Here is a 13902-nt window from a genome sequence, read left to right as displayed (position 1 = left end):
ACCACCGGTCTCCTGGGCAAGTCAGTCGGTAGGGCTGATTCGCCATGCCCAAACCCGGCTGTGATAAAATGTCCCCCAAGTTTCCTTAATTTTTTTTTTTTTTTCATATTATTGTTATTGCTGGGTCTGCTTTGCTATACAAGTATTATTACCTGGTTCTATAATTCAAACTCACAGCTCTAGCAAACAACAAAAATTCTCACCTGTATAAGCTTTTAAATATTTTACACCAATCCAACCCCTTGTTGGGCTGTCATCAAAAAACTGCACATGGACAAGAAGGGATTTGCCCTTTCCTCGGAGATGCGTCCCTTCCTTCGGGTGGTTGTACACAAGACATGGCCACCAAGGGTAACCTGCCATCTTGGCCCAGACTAAGTCTCCAGGTGTAAAATCACAAGAGATGCTAGGAAGAAAGAGAAGAACGGTTTTAGTTACTAATAAGTAGTAGCAAAAACAATGTTCTTAAAAGGAAAAAAAAATACTTCTGGGTACTGCTACTAAATATGTATGTTGGGTTTCTATTAGGTCATCAACCACATTCTTTGACAACTTAATCAGCAACTATACAAACAATTCTTTAAAAAAAAAATAAAAAAACCCCCCCCCACTTTTTCTAAGAAAAAAAAGCCACACTAAAGTTTCAGATCTGTCTAGGAAATGCTCACCTTAAAACCAGTGCTTAACGTAATGCACACATTCACATGGGATTACCGAATAGAACATATCCTTCTTTCACTGGGCCAGCTGGTAAAATGTTAAAAAGTTACTAAGTACATACGATCCCACCTGCCTCAATCCGGGGGGACCAATGCCTTAATTTTTAATACGCCTGGATATTATTCATCATACCCAGTGATCCATAGATCTAGCAGTTCACTGAATATATCAGTCAGTCTTATTTTTTGCTAACTGCTTCAAAGAATCATACTACAGAGCAGGATGTGGTATAAGCTTGAGTACCCGAGACAGTTAACAAAACACAGAACCATGTCTAACTTTGACAGCTTCTACATATACAACTAAGTAGATGGTATTATTTTTTTCATTTTGGAAAGCGTGTAAAAAATTAAAACGGTGATGTTTCAAGATGGATTCAAACCAGGAAGAGAAATTTTCTCTCTTACCCTGCTAAGGCTTTGGCAATTGGTGTCACATTTCAATATTTATACAGTGGAGGAGTGGCCTAGTGGTTAGGGTGGTGGACTTTGGTCCTGGGGAACTGAGGAACTGAGTTCGATTCCCACTGCAGGCACAGGCAGCTCCTTGTGACTCTGGGCAAGTCACTTAACCCTCCATTGCCCCATGTAAGCCGCATTGAGCCTGCCATGAGTGGGAAAGCGCAGGGTACAAATGTAACAAAAATAAAATAGATACTATTGGACATTCTACATGGAATGTTGCTACTGTTGGAGATTCTACATGGAATGTTGCTACTATTGGACATTCTACATGGAATGTTGCTATTCCACTAGCAACATTCCATGTAGAAGGCTGCGCAGGCTTCTGTTTCTGTGAGTCTGACGTCCTGCACGTATGTGCAGGACGTCAGACTCACAGAAGCAGAAGCCTGCGCGGCCACATTGGTGATCTGAAAGGGCCGACTTCTGCATGGAATGTTGGAATAGCAACATTCCATGTAGAATCTCAAATAGTAGCAACAGTGGAGGAGTGGCCTAGTGGTTAGGGTGGTGGACTTTGGTCCTGGGGAACTGAGGAACTGAGTTCGATTCCCACTTCAGGCACAGGCAGCTCCTTGTGACTCTGGGCAAGTCACTTAACCCTCCATTGCCCCATGTAAGCCGCATTGAGCCTGCCATGAGTGGGAAGCGTAGGGTACAAATGTAACCAAAAAAAAAAAAATAAAAAATGATATCCCTGTAAATGTTTAATTTCTTAAATAATGGAAATTATGTTTTCTTTGAGCCCTCCCAGTTACAATTCTTCTTAGAGGGGAAAGGGTCTGAGTCTCTTTGACCACAGCGTGTTGATATTCTTCATCAAATCAAGATAGTTAGAGTTATAATGCAGGCCTTACACTTTCTTGTATTACATAGTAACATAGTAGATAACGGCAGAAAAAGACCTGCACGGTCCATCTAGTCTGCCCACGATAAACTCATATGTGTATACCTTACCTTGATTTGTACCTGTCTTTTTCAGGGCACAGACCGTATAAGTCTGTCCAGCAGTATTTCCCGCCTCCCAACCACCAGTCCCGCCTCCCATCACCGGCTCCGGCACAGACCCCGTATAAGTCTGCCCTCCCCCATCCTAGCCTCTCAACCACCAACCCCTCTTCCCCCCGCCACCCAATTTCAGCTAAGCTTCTGTGGATCCATTCCTTCTGCACAGATTCCTTTATGCCTGTCCCACGCATGCTTGAATTCCGTTACCGTTTTCATCTCCACCACCTCCCGCGGGAGGGCATTCCAAGCGTTCACCACCCTCTCCGTGAAGAAATACTTCCTGACATCTTTCCTGAGTCTGCCCCCCTTCAATCTCATTTCATGTCCTCTCGTTCTACCGCCTTCCCATCTCCGGAAAAGATTCGTTTTCGGATTAATACCTTTCAAATATTTGAACGTCTGTATCATATCACCCCTGTTCCTCCTTTCCTCCAGAGTATACATGTTCAGGTCAGCAAGTCTCTCTTCATACGTCTTGGAACGCAACTCCCATACCATCCTCGTAGCTTTTCTTTGTACCGCTTCCATTTTTTAAACCTCCTTCGCAAGGTACGGCCTCCAAAACTGAACACAATACTCCAGGTGGGGCCTCACCAACGTCTTATACAGGGGCATTAAAACCTCCTTTTTTCTGCTGGTCACACCTCTCTCTATACAGCCTAGCAACCTTCTCGCTACGGCCACCGCCTTGTCGCACTGTTTCATCGCCTTCAGGTCCTCAGATACTATCACCCCAAGATCCCTCTCCCCACCTAACACATACGCCTCCCTTGGATTTCTACTCCCTAAGTGCATCACTTTGCATTTCTTCGCATTGAATTTTAATTGCCAAACGTTAGACCATTTTTCCAGCTTCTTCAGATCTTTTTTCATGTTTTCCACTCCCTCCGAGGTGTCCACTCTGTTGGAAATCTTGGTGTCATCCGCAAAAAGGCAAACTTTACCTTGTAACCCTTCGGCAATGTCACTCACAAATATATTGAACAGAATGGGCCCCAGCACCGATCCCTGAGGCACTCCACTACTCACCTTTCCCTCCTCCGAGCGAACTCCATTCACTACCACCCTCTGGCGTCTGCCCGTCAACCAGTTCCTAATCCAGTTCACCACTTCAGGTCCTATCTTCAGCCCTTCTAGTTTATTCAAGAGCCTCCTGTGGGGAACCGTGTCAAAAGTCTTGCTGAAATCTAAGTAGATGACGTCCATAGCATGTCCTTGATTTAATTCTCCCGTCACCCAGTCAAAGAATTCAATAAGATTTGTTTGGCACGACTTCCCTTTGGTGAAACCATGTTGTCTCGGATCTTGCAACTTATTGGCTTCCAGGAAATTCACTATCCTTTCCTTCAGCATGGCTTTCATTACTTTTCCAATAACCGAAGTGAGGCTTACCGGCCTGTAGTTTCCAGCTTCTTCCCTATCCCCACTTTTGTGAAGAGGGACCACCTCCGCTGTTCTCCAATCCCTCGGAACCTCTCCCGTCTCCAAGGATTTATTAAACAAATCTTTAAGAGGACCCGCCAGAACCTCTCTGAGTTCCCTCAGTATTCTGGGGTGGATCCCGTCCGGCCCCATGGCTTTGTCCACCTTTAGCTTTCCAAGTTGTTCATATATACTCTCTTCCGTGAACGGTGCTCTATCCACTTCGTTTTCATGTGTACTTTTGCCAGTCCCTCGGTCCTTCCCCAGGATTTTCTTCAGTAAAAACAGAACAAAAGTATCTATTTAGCAAATTGGCTTTTTCTTCATCATTTTCTACATAGTGTTTTGCTGTATCTTTTAGTCTCACAATCCCCTTTTTAGTCTTTCTCCTTTCACTAATATACCTGAAGAAGTTTTTGTCTCCCCTCCGTACATTTCTAGCCATTTGTTCTTCCCCTTGCGCCTTCGCCAGACGTACCTCTCTCTTGGCTTCTTTCAGTTTCATCCGGTATTCCTCCCCGTGTTCCTCTACTTGAGATTTTTTGTATTTCTGGAACGCTAACTCTTTAGCCTTTATTTTCTCAGCCGCTTGCTTTGAAAACCATATCGGTTTCCTTTTTCTCTTGCTTTTATTTACTCTCCTTACATAAAGGTCTGTGGCCCTGTTTATTACTTCTTTCAGCTTGGACCACTGTCCTTCCACGTGTTGTGCGTTCTTGCAGCCCATCAGCTCCTTCCTCAGGTATTCTCCCATTTTGTTAAAGTCAGTTTGCTTGAAGTCCAGGACTTTGAGTTTAGAGTGACCGCTAACCACATGAGCTGTTATATCAAAACAAACCGTTTGATGGTCACCGTTTCCCAGGTGCGCAGCCACTCGGACATTTGACACACTATCCCCATTTGTGAGCACCAGATCCAGCGTCGCTCCCTCCCTCGTGGGTTCCGTCACCATTTGTCTGAGCAGAGCACTTTGGAAAGCATCCACAATCTCTCTACTTCTTTCCGATTTCGCAGAAGGAACCTTCCAATCTACATCCGGCAGATTAAAATCTCCCAACAACAGAACCTCTCTTTTCTTCCCCAACTTGTGAATATCAGCGATCAGATCTTTATCCAGTTCCTCCAATTGTGTCGGGGGTCTGTAGACAACACCCACGTGGACCAAGGTTCTATCCTCTCTTTTTAGAGTTGTTGGTTAAGTATTCTATCTTCTTCTAGACTTTTCCTTTGTCTTGGATTCTCCTAATGGTGGGCTAACAATCACATTTAATATTTCCTTAAGTTGATTGAAGTATTTATTTTTCTTATGCCTTAGTTGTATTCTGTGCTGTACTTTTCCACAAAGATTTTCTTTGTAATTATTTCAAAACTATAATAAAAATAATTTTAAAAAAATTGTGTGTGTAACAATATTTTATCTACATACACACATACATATATGATTATGTACGTTCTTGTTGTGCCCCTGCCTTGGCGTCAATACACCAGACCTTTGACTCCAACTCTGACTCCTCTATTTTTCTACTTTCCAACAATGAATTCTACTCCTACTATGTACTACTACTACTTAACATTTCTAAAGCGCTACTAGGGTTACGCAGCGCTGTACAATTTAACATGGAAGGACAGTCCCTGCTCAAGGAGCTTACAATCTAAGAGACAAATGTACAGTCAATCTGATAGGTCAGGCAGATTGGGGCAGTCTATATGTTCGAAAGGTTAGGTTCCGAAAGCAGCATTGAAGAGGTGAGCTTTAAGCAAGGATTTGAAGATGGGTAAGGAGGGGGCTTGGCGTAGGGGTTCAGGAAGATTGTTCCAGGCATAGGGTGAGGCAAGGCAAAATGAGCGGAGCCTGGAGTTGGCAGTGGTGGAGAAGGGTACTGAGAGGAGGGATTTGTCATCCCCTCCTCCCTTCCTCAATGGGTTCCCTCTTCCTCACTATTCCACCAGCCACCCCATCCCCTCCTCATTGGGTTACCTCTTCCTCATTATTCCACCAGCCATCCCATTCCCTCCTCATTGGGTTCCCTCTTCCTCACTATTCCACCAGCCACCCCATCCCCTCCTCCCCTCCTCATTGGGTTCCCTCTTCCTCACTATTCCACCAGCCACCCCATCCCCTCCTTCCCTCCTCATTGGGTTCCCTCTTCCTCACTATTCCACCAGCCACCCCATCCCCTCCTCACTGGGTTTCCTCTTCCTCACTATTCCACCACCCATCCCATCCCCTCCTAAATCTAAGAGAAATTCTATTAATTACAGAAACACAGGTTATTTCTTTATGTACAAAATTAGGACTAATACACCACAACATATTTATTTGAAGTTTGAACAAAGAACCTGAAATAAATGCTGTCAAAAATATGCAATACACTGTTACACACTTACCCCCCCCCCCCCCTTTTACTAAGCAATTCCAACACAGCTTAGTAAACGGGGGGGGGGGGGGGGGGGGGGCTATGCGGAAGTGTATTTTCAAAGCACTCAGGGGTCTTTTACTAAGGTGCACTAGTATTTTTAGCTCACACACAAAAAAAAGTCAGCTGGCACTAAACACTGAGATGCCCAGAGGAATATAATGGTTGTTAGCGTTTAGCGCGAGCTAAAAACACTAGCACACCTTAGTAAAAGGCCCCCTTAGACTTACAAAGTTACATTCAGGCGTATTTTCAAAGCACTTAGACTTACAAAGTTACGTGGAGGGGCATTTTCCATAGAACGTCTAAATCGGAATTCAAATTCTTAGACGTTTTGTGATTTGGCAGCAATGATGACTTTCCTCACCTTGCCGATCACAGCAGAATATCCTTCTCGCCAGTTGCAGTGTGTGCACAACACTGAACATAGCTGGTTAAACGCTGAATAGTAACACAGTAGATGACGGCAGAAAAAGACCTGCATACTCTGTGTGAGGTAACAGGAGAAACAGGGGTGATATGATACAGACGTTCAAATATTTGAAAGGTATTAATCCGTAAACGAACCTTTTCCGGAGGTGCGAAGGCGGTAGAACGAGAGGACATGAAATGAGATTGAAGGGGGGCAGACTCAAGAAAAATGTCAGGAAGTATTTTTTCACGGAGAGAGTAGTGGATGCTTGGAATACCCCCCCCCCCCCCCGCGGGAGGTGGTGGAAATGAAAACGGTAACGGAATTCAAACACGCATGGGATAATCATAAAGGAATCCTGTTCAGAAGGAATGGATCCTAAGGAGCTTAGCTGAGATTGGGTGGCAGAGCCGGTGGTGGGAGGCGGGGATGGTGCTGGGCAGACTTATATGGTCTGTGCCCTGAAAAAGACAGGTACAAATCAAGGTAAGGTATACACAAAAAGTAGCACATATGAGTTTATCTTGTAGGGCAGACTGGATGGACCATGCAGGTCTTTTTTCTGCCATCATCTACTATGTTACTATGTGGTGAATTTGGGAGAGTTTTGAGGCAACTACAAGATCATCTAAAATATCATTTTGTTGTTGTTCTATCGCAACTTCAGCTTGCTCCTCAATTTCAAACATTCCTATATCTCTGAAGTGTCTTTCCAGTTGGTTACTTTCATTGTCTGCATTCATTAGTATAATTGTACTTAACATACTCGAAGCATTCTACAATAACTTGTTCTTTTTTTAAGTTCATAATCTTGCAGAACATTTCCCACTAAGAAATGGAGAAACTCACTGGTGTGATGAGCTGTGTCTTTTACTGCCAGTGTCTTGGTAACTATTTCATTCTTGTTGCAAACGACGACGCTGATGGCAAAGTAGTTCACTCTGTGGCGTGTGCAAGCATCCATTTTAAGAAATGCAAAAGCGCCCCTTGAGAGTTGTTTTTTTTTTTTTTTAAAGTTCTTCCTTTTTGTTAAGGGCTTCTTCACACACCATTTTTCTAACACAGTCTCTTTCCAGAGAAACACTAACCCCATTTACTAAGCCGCACGAGTGGCTGCCATGCACTAATGTTGACACAGGGGGGCACGTTTACAGGCCATTTCTCCATTCAGACCTATAAAAGCTGGTTGTGAAAATAATGATTATCCTTTACAAGTGGTATGATATGGTTTTTGAATGTATCTGCTGTCATTGTTACAATAACTGTCACTGACAAAATATCTTGTAACTGATGTCTGAAGTTTCCTGGACCTTTGCCTGACTGGAAGTACTGGGCATTGGTTCATTGCTTTGAATGCTTCTGGACGAAAGCGCTGTAAATGTTTTTTGAGATTGAAAGTTCTTGTAAGAGCATTTTAATCGCTACCAGAGTATGTGCTGATCTTGGCATCACAGCATCTGGATCCTGTGTCATACACGGACACACAAAATATTTTCCATCTTAGATTATGATGAAATGTTCAAATACAGCTGAATTCATGGGAAGCTTGACATTTTGAATTTATATATTTTTTTTTAAAGAACTGTCAAAGTTCCAAATGTGTCTCCTTCCCTTCCTTTCAGTTACAAGCTGAAGAAGCTAGAGACTGACTGAGGTAGGTGTTCTGGCCAAAGTATCAGTTTGCCTATCTGACACTGCCGCCTGGATGTCTCAACACCATCTGAAACTAAACATGACCAAGACTGAGCTTATCTTTCCCCCTAAACCAACCTCTTCTCTTCCCCCATTCTGTATTTCTGTGGATAACACTCTCATCCTCCCTGTTTCATCAGCTCGTAACCTTGGGGTAATCTTCGACTCCTCTCTCTCCTTTTCTGAACATATTCAGCAGACTGCAAAACCTGTCGTTTCTTTCTCTATAGCATCACCAAAATATATTCTGCCAGTGTTGCTATTCTCATATTAGCCCTCTCCTCAAGTCACTTCACTGGCTCCCTATCCGTTTCCGCATACAGTTCAAACTCCTCTTACTGACTTGTAAGTGCATTCACTCTGCAGCTCCTCAGTACCTCTCCACTCATCTCTCCCTATACCCCAGCAACTCCGTTCTCTGGGTAAATCTCTCTTATCTGCACCCTTCTCCTCCACTGCTAACGCCAGACTCCATTCCTTTTATCTTGCTGCACCGTATGCCTGGAATAAACTTCCTGAGCTGGTGCATCAAGCTCCATCTCTGGCCATCTTCAAATCTAGGCTAAAAGCCCACCTTTTTGATGCTGCTTTTAACTCCTAACCCTTGTTCACTTGTTCAGAACCCTTATTTTATCATCCCCACCTTAGTAATTCCCTTATCTTATTTGTCCTGTTTGTCTGTCCTAATTAGATTTAAGCTCTGTCGAGCAGGGACTGTCTCTTCATGTTCAAGTGTACAGCGCTGCGTATATCTAGTAGCGTTATAGAAGTAGTAGTAGTAGTAGTGATGGTCTTAAATACCAGCCATCGGGCTGACGAATTCCTATTGATTAGTGGCCCTGGAAAAAGTGAATTCATATTAGGCTTTAAACAGGCCAAAAATTATGTAAAATGATAAATGTAACCATATATTATAAATGATGTAAGTTTTTATTTTGAAGTTGGAGTCAGAGTTGGTACATTTTTACTGACTGACGCCGCCCAAAACTGTTTCCGACCAACTCTCCAATTCAATAGACCTGTGCCTAGGTATAGACAGGTTAGAAATGTAGTAAATAAAATAAACTGAGGGTGCTAAATCCAGTGGGTCTTTATATGAAGGTCTGCTAAACTATTACGGTGTTAATCTCTTTTAGACTAAGGCAGGAAGAACTGTTTATAATAAAAATAACAGCACTATTAACATCCCTTATCCAGTGGCACTGTTCGTACCTTAGGCTAACATGTAAATCTATGGGTCAAAGTTCAGCCTGGGGGGGGGGGGGGGGGGGGGGATGGTCTTTTTTTATTTATTTATTTTTATTTATTTTAATGCCAGCAGCCACAAAGAAGTACCCAGATATTCAGAGCAGGTATGGATAGTGGCCAGTGCTGAATATCCAAATTCTTGAAAAGCCATAAATCTGTACACGATGCCCGCATCTTTGGCATCATGGAGTTTGGTTGCGTTTAGTGAATGAAGTACTTTTTGACTGCAATTACAGCTCCTGAAGAAGTGATATGAAATGGGAAACCTCGTAGAGCTGCAGTTTATGCCACCGTTAAATGACTCATTTCATAAGTGACTACTGGGATTAGTGGATGCTTAAATTCTGGGCATTTTATACCCTTTTTTTTTTTTTGCTTTAAGGACACATTTTGAGGTTTTTGACACTGCATTGTGTTTGGGAATATGTTCACAGGTAGGATTATGAGGACGCGTGAACACAGTCACTAACTTAAGCAAAAGCAGCTGTTGTAGCTGTATTTTGCTACTTTGACGTACAGTGTGCAAGAGAAGCGACACACTTAGGGCTTCATTTACAAAGGAATTGAAGGGTGAATGCTGAGGAAGGAGGAGTATGAATGTAGTTGTGATTGAAAGAGGAAAATGTGACTGTGATTTGACAAAACAAAATTTATACAAATATGTAAAATTTTTGATAAACATTTATATTGGCACAATAATTATTGTTGGTTAATATGCATATTCATTGGGGATATCCTGAAAACCCAGCTGTATTGCAGCCCTCAAGGACTAAGGTTGGACACCGTAACATTGCTGAAAATCGAGTGATGACCCTGGTCATACCACTTAGCCAGGGAGCAGCAACTGCAACCCAGATTGTGACTATCAGGCTAAATTTATACCTTGATGCAACAAGCCAGTCCTAAAGAACTTGAGGATACCAAATTCTGCTATGTTATTATTATGTCATCTGCTCTGAGCTTACATTGAGCACATTGTAAGCTCTTTTGAGCAGGGACTGCCTTTTCTTCATGTTAAATTGTGAAGCGCTGCGTACGACTGGTAGCGCTATAGAAATGATTTGTAGTAGTAGTATAACTAATGTTAGATACAGCAACTTGAAGGTTTGCCAAGTAGCCTAATCAAAGGCAGGGGTGTGCTCTGTTCACGGAGCTCTCTAACTAAACAGAAAAGGCACTGAACACACGATGATGCAACCACACAATGTGATATTAAGTTGGCCGGGGGGGGGGGGGGGGGGGGGAGAGGAAAACAAAATGACAAGGTAGGTACTATGTCGTCTTCTAAGACATTAAGAGGCATAGAGGCATATTTTCAAAGCACTTTGGGAGGCTAAGTTCCATAGGTTTCTATGGAACTTTGGAAGGCTAAGTGCTTTAAAAATGTCTATATGTAAACTAGTGACCACAGACAACCTAGAAGTCTCTCAAGACCTACTTATTTGGGCAAGCTTACCCTAAAGATCCAGTCCTGCATCCGTGATTCCTGGACTACAAATCCTATCAAGATTTTGTGAACTCAATTACTTTATCTTGCCCCTGTAACTTTACGCCATTCATATCCCTTTCACTTTATTGTACTTTACTTACTGTATGTTTCCTAAATGTTGTAAGCCACATTGAGCCTGCCAGTGGTGGGAAAATGTGGGGTATAAATGATATAAAATAAATAAATAAACCATTAGGGCCAAGACAATGCTGCTGTATTATAGTTGAATGTCAGAAGGGCCAAGTTAGTTTATTTTTTGGGATTAAGTTATTTCTTATCACTTGCCAACCATGGCAAAAAGAAATCAGATTTTTATTATTAGGCATCTTAGCATTTTCCAAACAACTGCAATAGCTGTTATTCAGCAAGAATATTGTAGTGAGCACCACCAGAATTACTGCACACCACCACAAGACCCAGGGGCCAGAGGCAGCCCCCATCAACTCTAAATGTGGCCCCCTATTACTCCTCTGCCTTTTCCTCAGACTTGCTGCTAGTATTACACCTCCATAACAGTTGTTTTGTTTATCTGTACCACACAGCTCTTGGTGATCTTGAGTTATGTGCTGCACAAAACCCCACTTTGTTCTCACAAGGCAGAGAGCACCGTGCAGCTGAAACTTACAGCAAGCTATGTGTGCTGGTGGAAAAAAACCCCCCCAAAGAATCAGGATGTGTTAAAAAGGTGGCACTATATAATCAACCTTCCAGAGTAATTATATAGGGGAAGATTAAAAACAGGAGGGGGAGGAGCCAGTTTGAAGTAGATGGGGGTGCAGACAGGATGGTGTAGGTTGGATGGGTGTCAGTTTGGTACTGTGGTGGTCTTGCCTCTCACAGTGAAGTTTTTTTTTTTTTTTTTTTTGACAACTGGCCCTCATATAAAAATAGTGGACTGATAATTGTAACAGTTAACTGTAATGTAAGCAGCCGGAGGCAAACCAGAGATGTATAAAAAGGTTAAACTGGGCAACCTGAATGCAAGACCAGCAAAACCATATTCCTAGAATGAAAAAAAAAATTTTTCTAGAGGACAAACAGATCAGGCAACTTGAGACTCAATCTTGTTATTTCCCCAGAAATATAAAACTTGCTTTTTTAGTAGTGATGTAGAAGAGAACATAATACAACATTCTATACTGAACACAGCTTATGAACTTTATGACTATGCAGAAAAACAATCACATTATCAAGAAAACAACTCTATACACATCCTAAGAGAACAGATCAATCCATGCTTAGCCTAACTTCACTCAATAAGCAAGAATTAGCACCAGAAACAGATCTGTAAATATCTGTTCATAAATCAGCAAGGTCTACACATCCTGGTAAGAATCTACAATTTAAAAAAAAAACCTATAAGAGTAAATATATGGGCAGGGCAAAAACAGGCCAGAATTTGCTTTTTTTGCAGTTCTAGGCAGACTATCCCCAAGCACTTGACCATTTATGCATTTCTGGAACTTTGTGCAATGCAGCTGAGGTGAGACCCTAGTTAGAAAAGGAACTCCTACAATCCTGACTAGAAAGCCAGGCACATGTCCCCTACTCCAAGAAGAAAATACAGTGATACCTCGGTTTTAATTGAATAACAAGATAAAGCACCCTACAACGTAGATGTCTGTACGGATTGTCGCCTTTTTGGGTGGGGGAGACCCTTAATAAACAGGACCCATTAATTTGGATCACTACATCCAGGCTTTTGAAAATGCAACACAGTATCTTCTGACTAGTGCAACCGGGCCTTTTAGTTTAGTTTTTTTTTTTTGGGGGGGGGGGGGGTTGGGGGGGGATTGGTTTTATTATTTGTTGCATTTGAATCCCACATTTCCCCACCTTATTTGCAGGCTCAATGTGGCTTACAATATTTCGCCATGGCTATTGCCATAACAGAGTAAAGATACAATAATAATAAGTTAAGAACATGAGTAACATAGTGGAAAAAAGCATTAGGTGTAAAGAGATTTAAAAAAAAAAACCCAAAATGACAGTTGAAGCAGTAATGCACTAAAGTTCATATGATGGATCGTTGTGGTATGCTCTGTTGAAGAGGTTAGGGGTGGGGGTAATGGGTTTCTTCACCTGTAACAACTTCTATAAAGAGATGGGAGTGAACAGCTCCCAGTATCACATATAGCCTGTAGGCGGCAGAGATAGTAACATAGAAGATGACGGCAGAAAAAGAGCTGCACGGTCCATGCAGTCTGCATTATTCAGTTCCTCATTCTATTTCGGTGCCGGGGACATGTTAGGTACCTGGGGGTGGCGATGGCTGCTGCTTTCTCAGCCTTCGTTTTTTTGCCTGTGGCCGCTTTTGCGTTCAAGGCGGAGGAGGCTCGGCCTCGGCTGGGGGTGTGCTGCTTGGCTCCCTCCTGGGGGGACGAGCCTTCTGCGCTCTTGCCACCGGAGGGCACATCTCCCTGGAGCGGGGAAGCGGAGCTGCTGCGGCGGGTGGTGCTGGAGAGGGTCGGGGACTTGGTAAAGAAGCTGAAGAGACTGCTCTGCTTGGACATGGCGACGCACAACCTGCAATGTCTCTCTTCCACCAAATCCCAAATACACAGCCAAAGCCAACGCAGCCCGTTCCGAGCTGGCGGGAAACTTCCACCACAGGGTGAAAGGTCGTCTTGCAACGGCCCGACCAATCAGAAGCCTCAGCGAGCATGCCGGGATGGCGCGAAATAAAGAAAGGCGGAGGGAGGCGCAGTGACGGAAGTGGAGCGCGAGCGCCTTCTTCGGGTTGCAACGTGCAACAGGAGAAGGTCTGTTTGTGTTACCGATTTGTTTTTCTGGCTTTCCTTGTGACTAGTATTTCTGTGAGATGAGATGTGTTTTACTTTTTAAATTAGAGGAGTGTGGTAGCCGTGTTAGTCCACTCTTAAGGTTATCAATAGAAATCAAACAAAATAAAACATGGAAAAGAAAATAAGATGATACCTTTTTTATTGGACATAACTTAATACTTTTTAAATTAAAGCTGAGAATCTTTTACTATTTAAACCTTTTTCGATTTTTCTTGAAATATGATATGCA

At 42.8% G+C, this 13902-nt stretch overlaps 1 protein-coding gene across 1 annotated transcript in view; it reads right to left on the bottom strand.

The window, feature by feature from the left end:
• Positions 1 to 13542, bottom strand: part of MSH6 (mutS homolog 6) — a 71346-nt gene extending 57804 nt beyond the window's left edge. The window contains exons 1-2 of the mRNA XM_030195825.1: positions 13126 to 13542; positions 204 to 406 (exon numbers count right to left, since the gene is read on the bottom strand). Coding sequence (XP_030051685.1) covers positions 204 to 406; positions 13126 to 13382 — 460 coding nt within the window. The 5' untranslated portion in view covers positions 13383 to 13542. The remainder of the gene's footprint in view (positions 1 to 203; positions 407 to 13125) is intronic.
• Positions 13543 to 13902: the final 360 nt, after the last annotated feature.

This window comes from Microcaecilia unicolor, chromosome 3, assembly GCF_901765095.1.
Source record: "Microcaecilia unicolor chromosome 3, aMicUni1.1, whole genome shotgun sequence".
In the NCBI taxonomy this organism is placed as follows: domain Eukaryota; kingdom Metazoa; phylum Chordata; class Amphibia; order Gymnophiona; family Siphonopidae; genus Microcaecilia; species Microcaecilia unicolor.
This window is presented reverse-complemented; position numbering and strand designations above follow the sequence as displayed.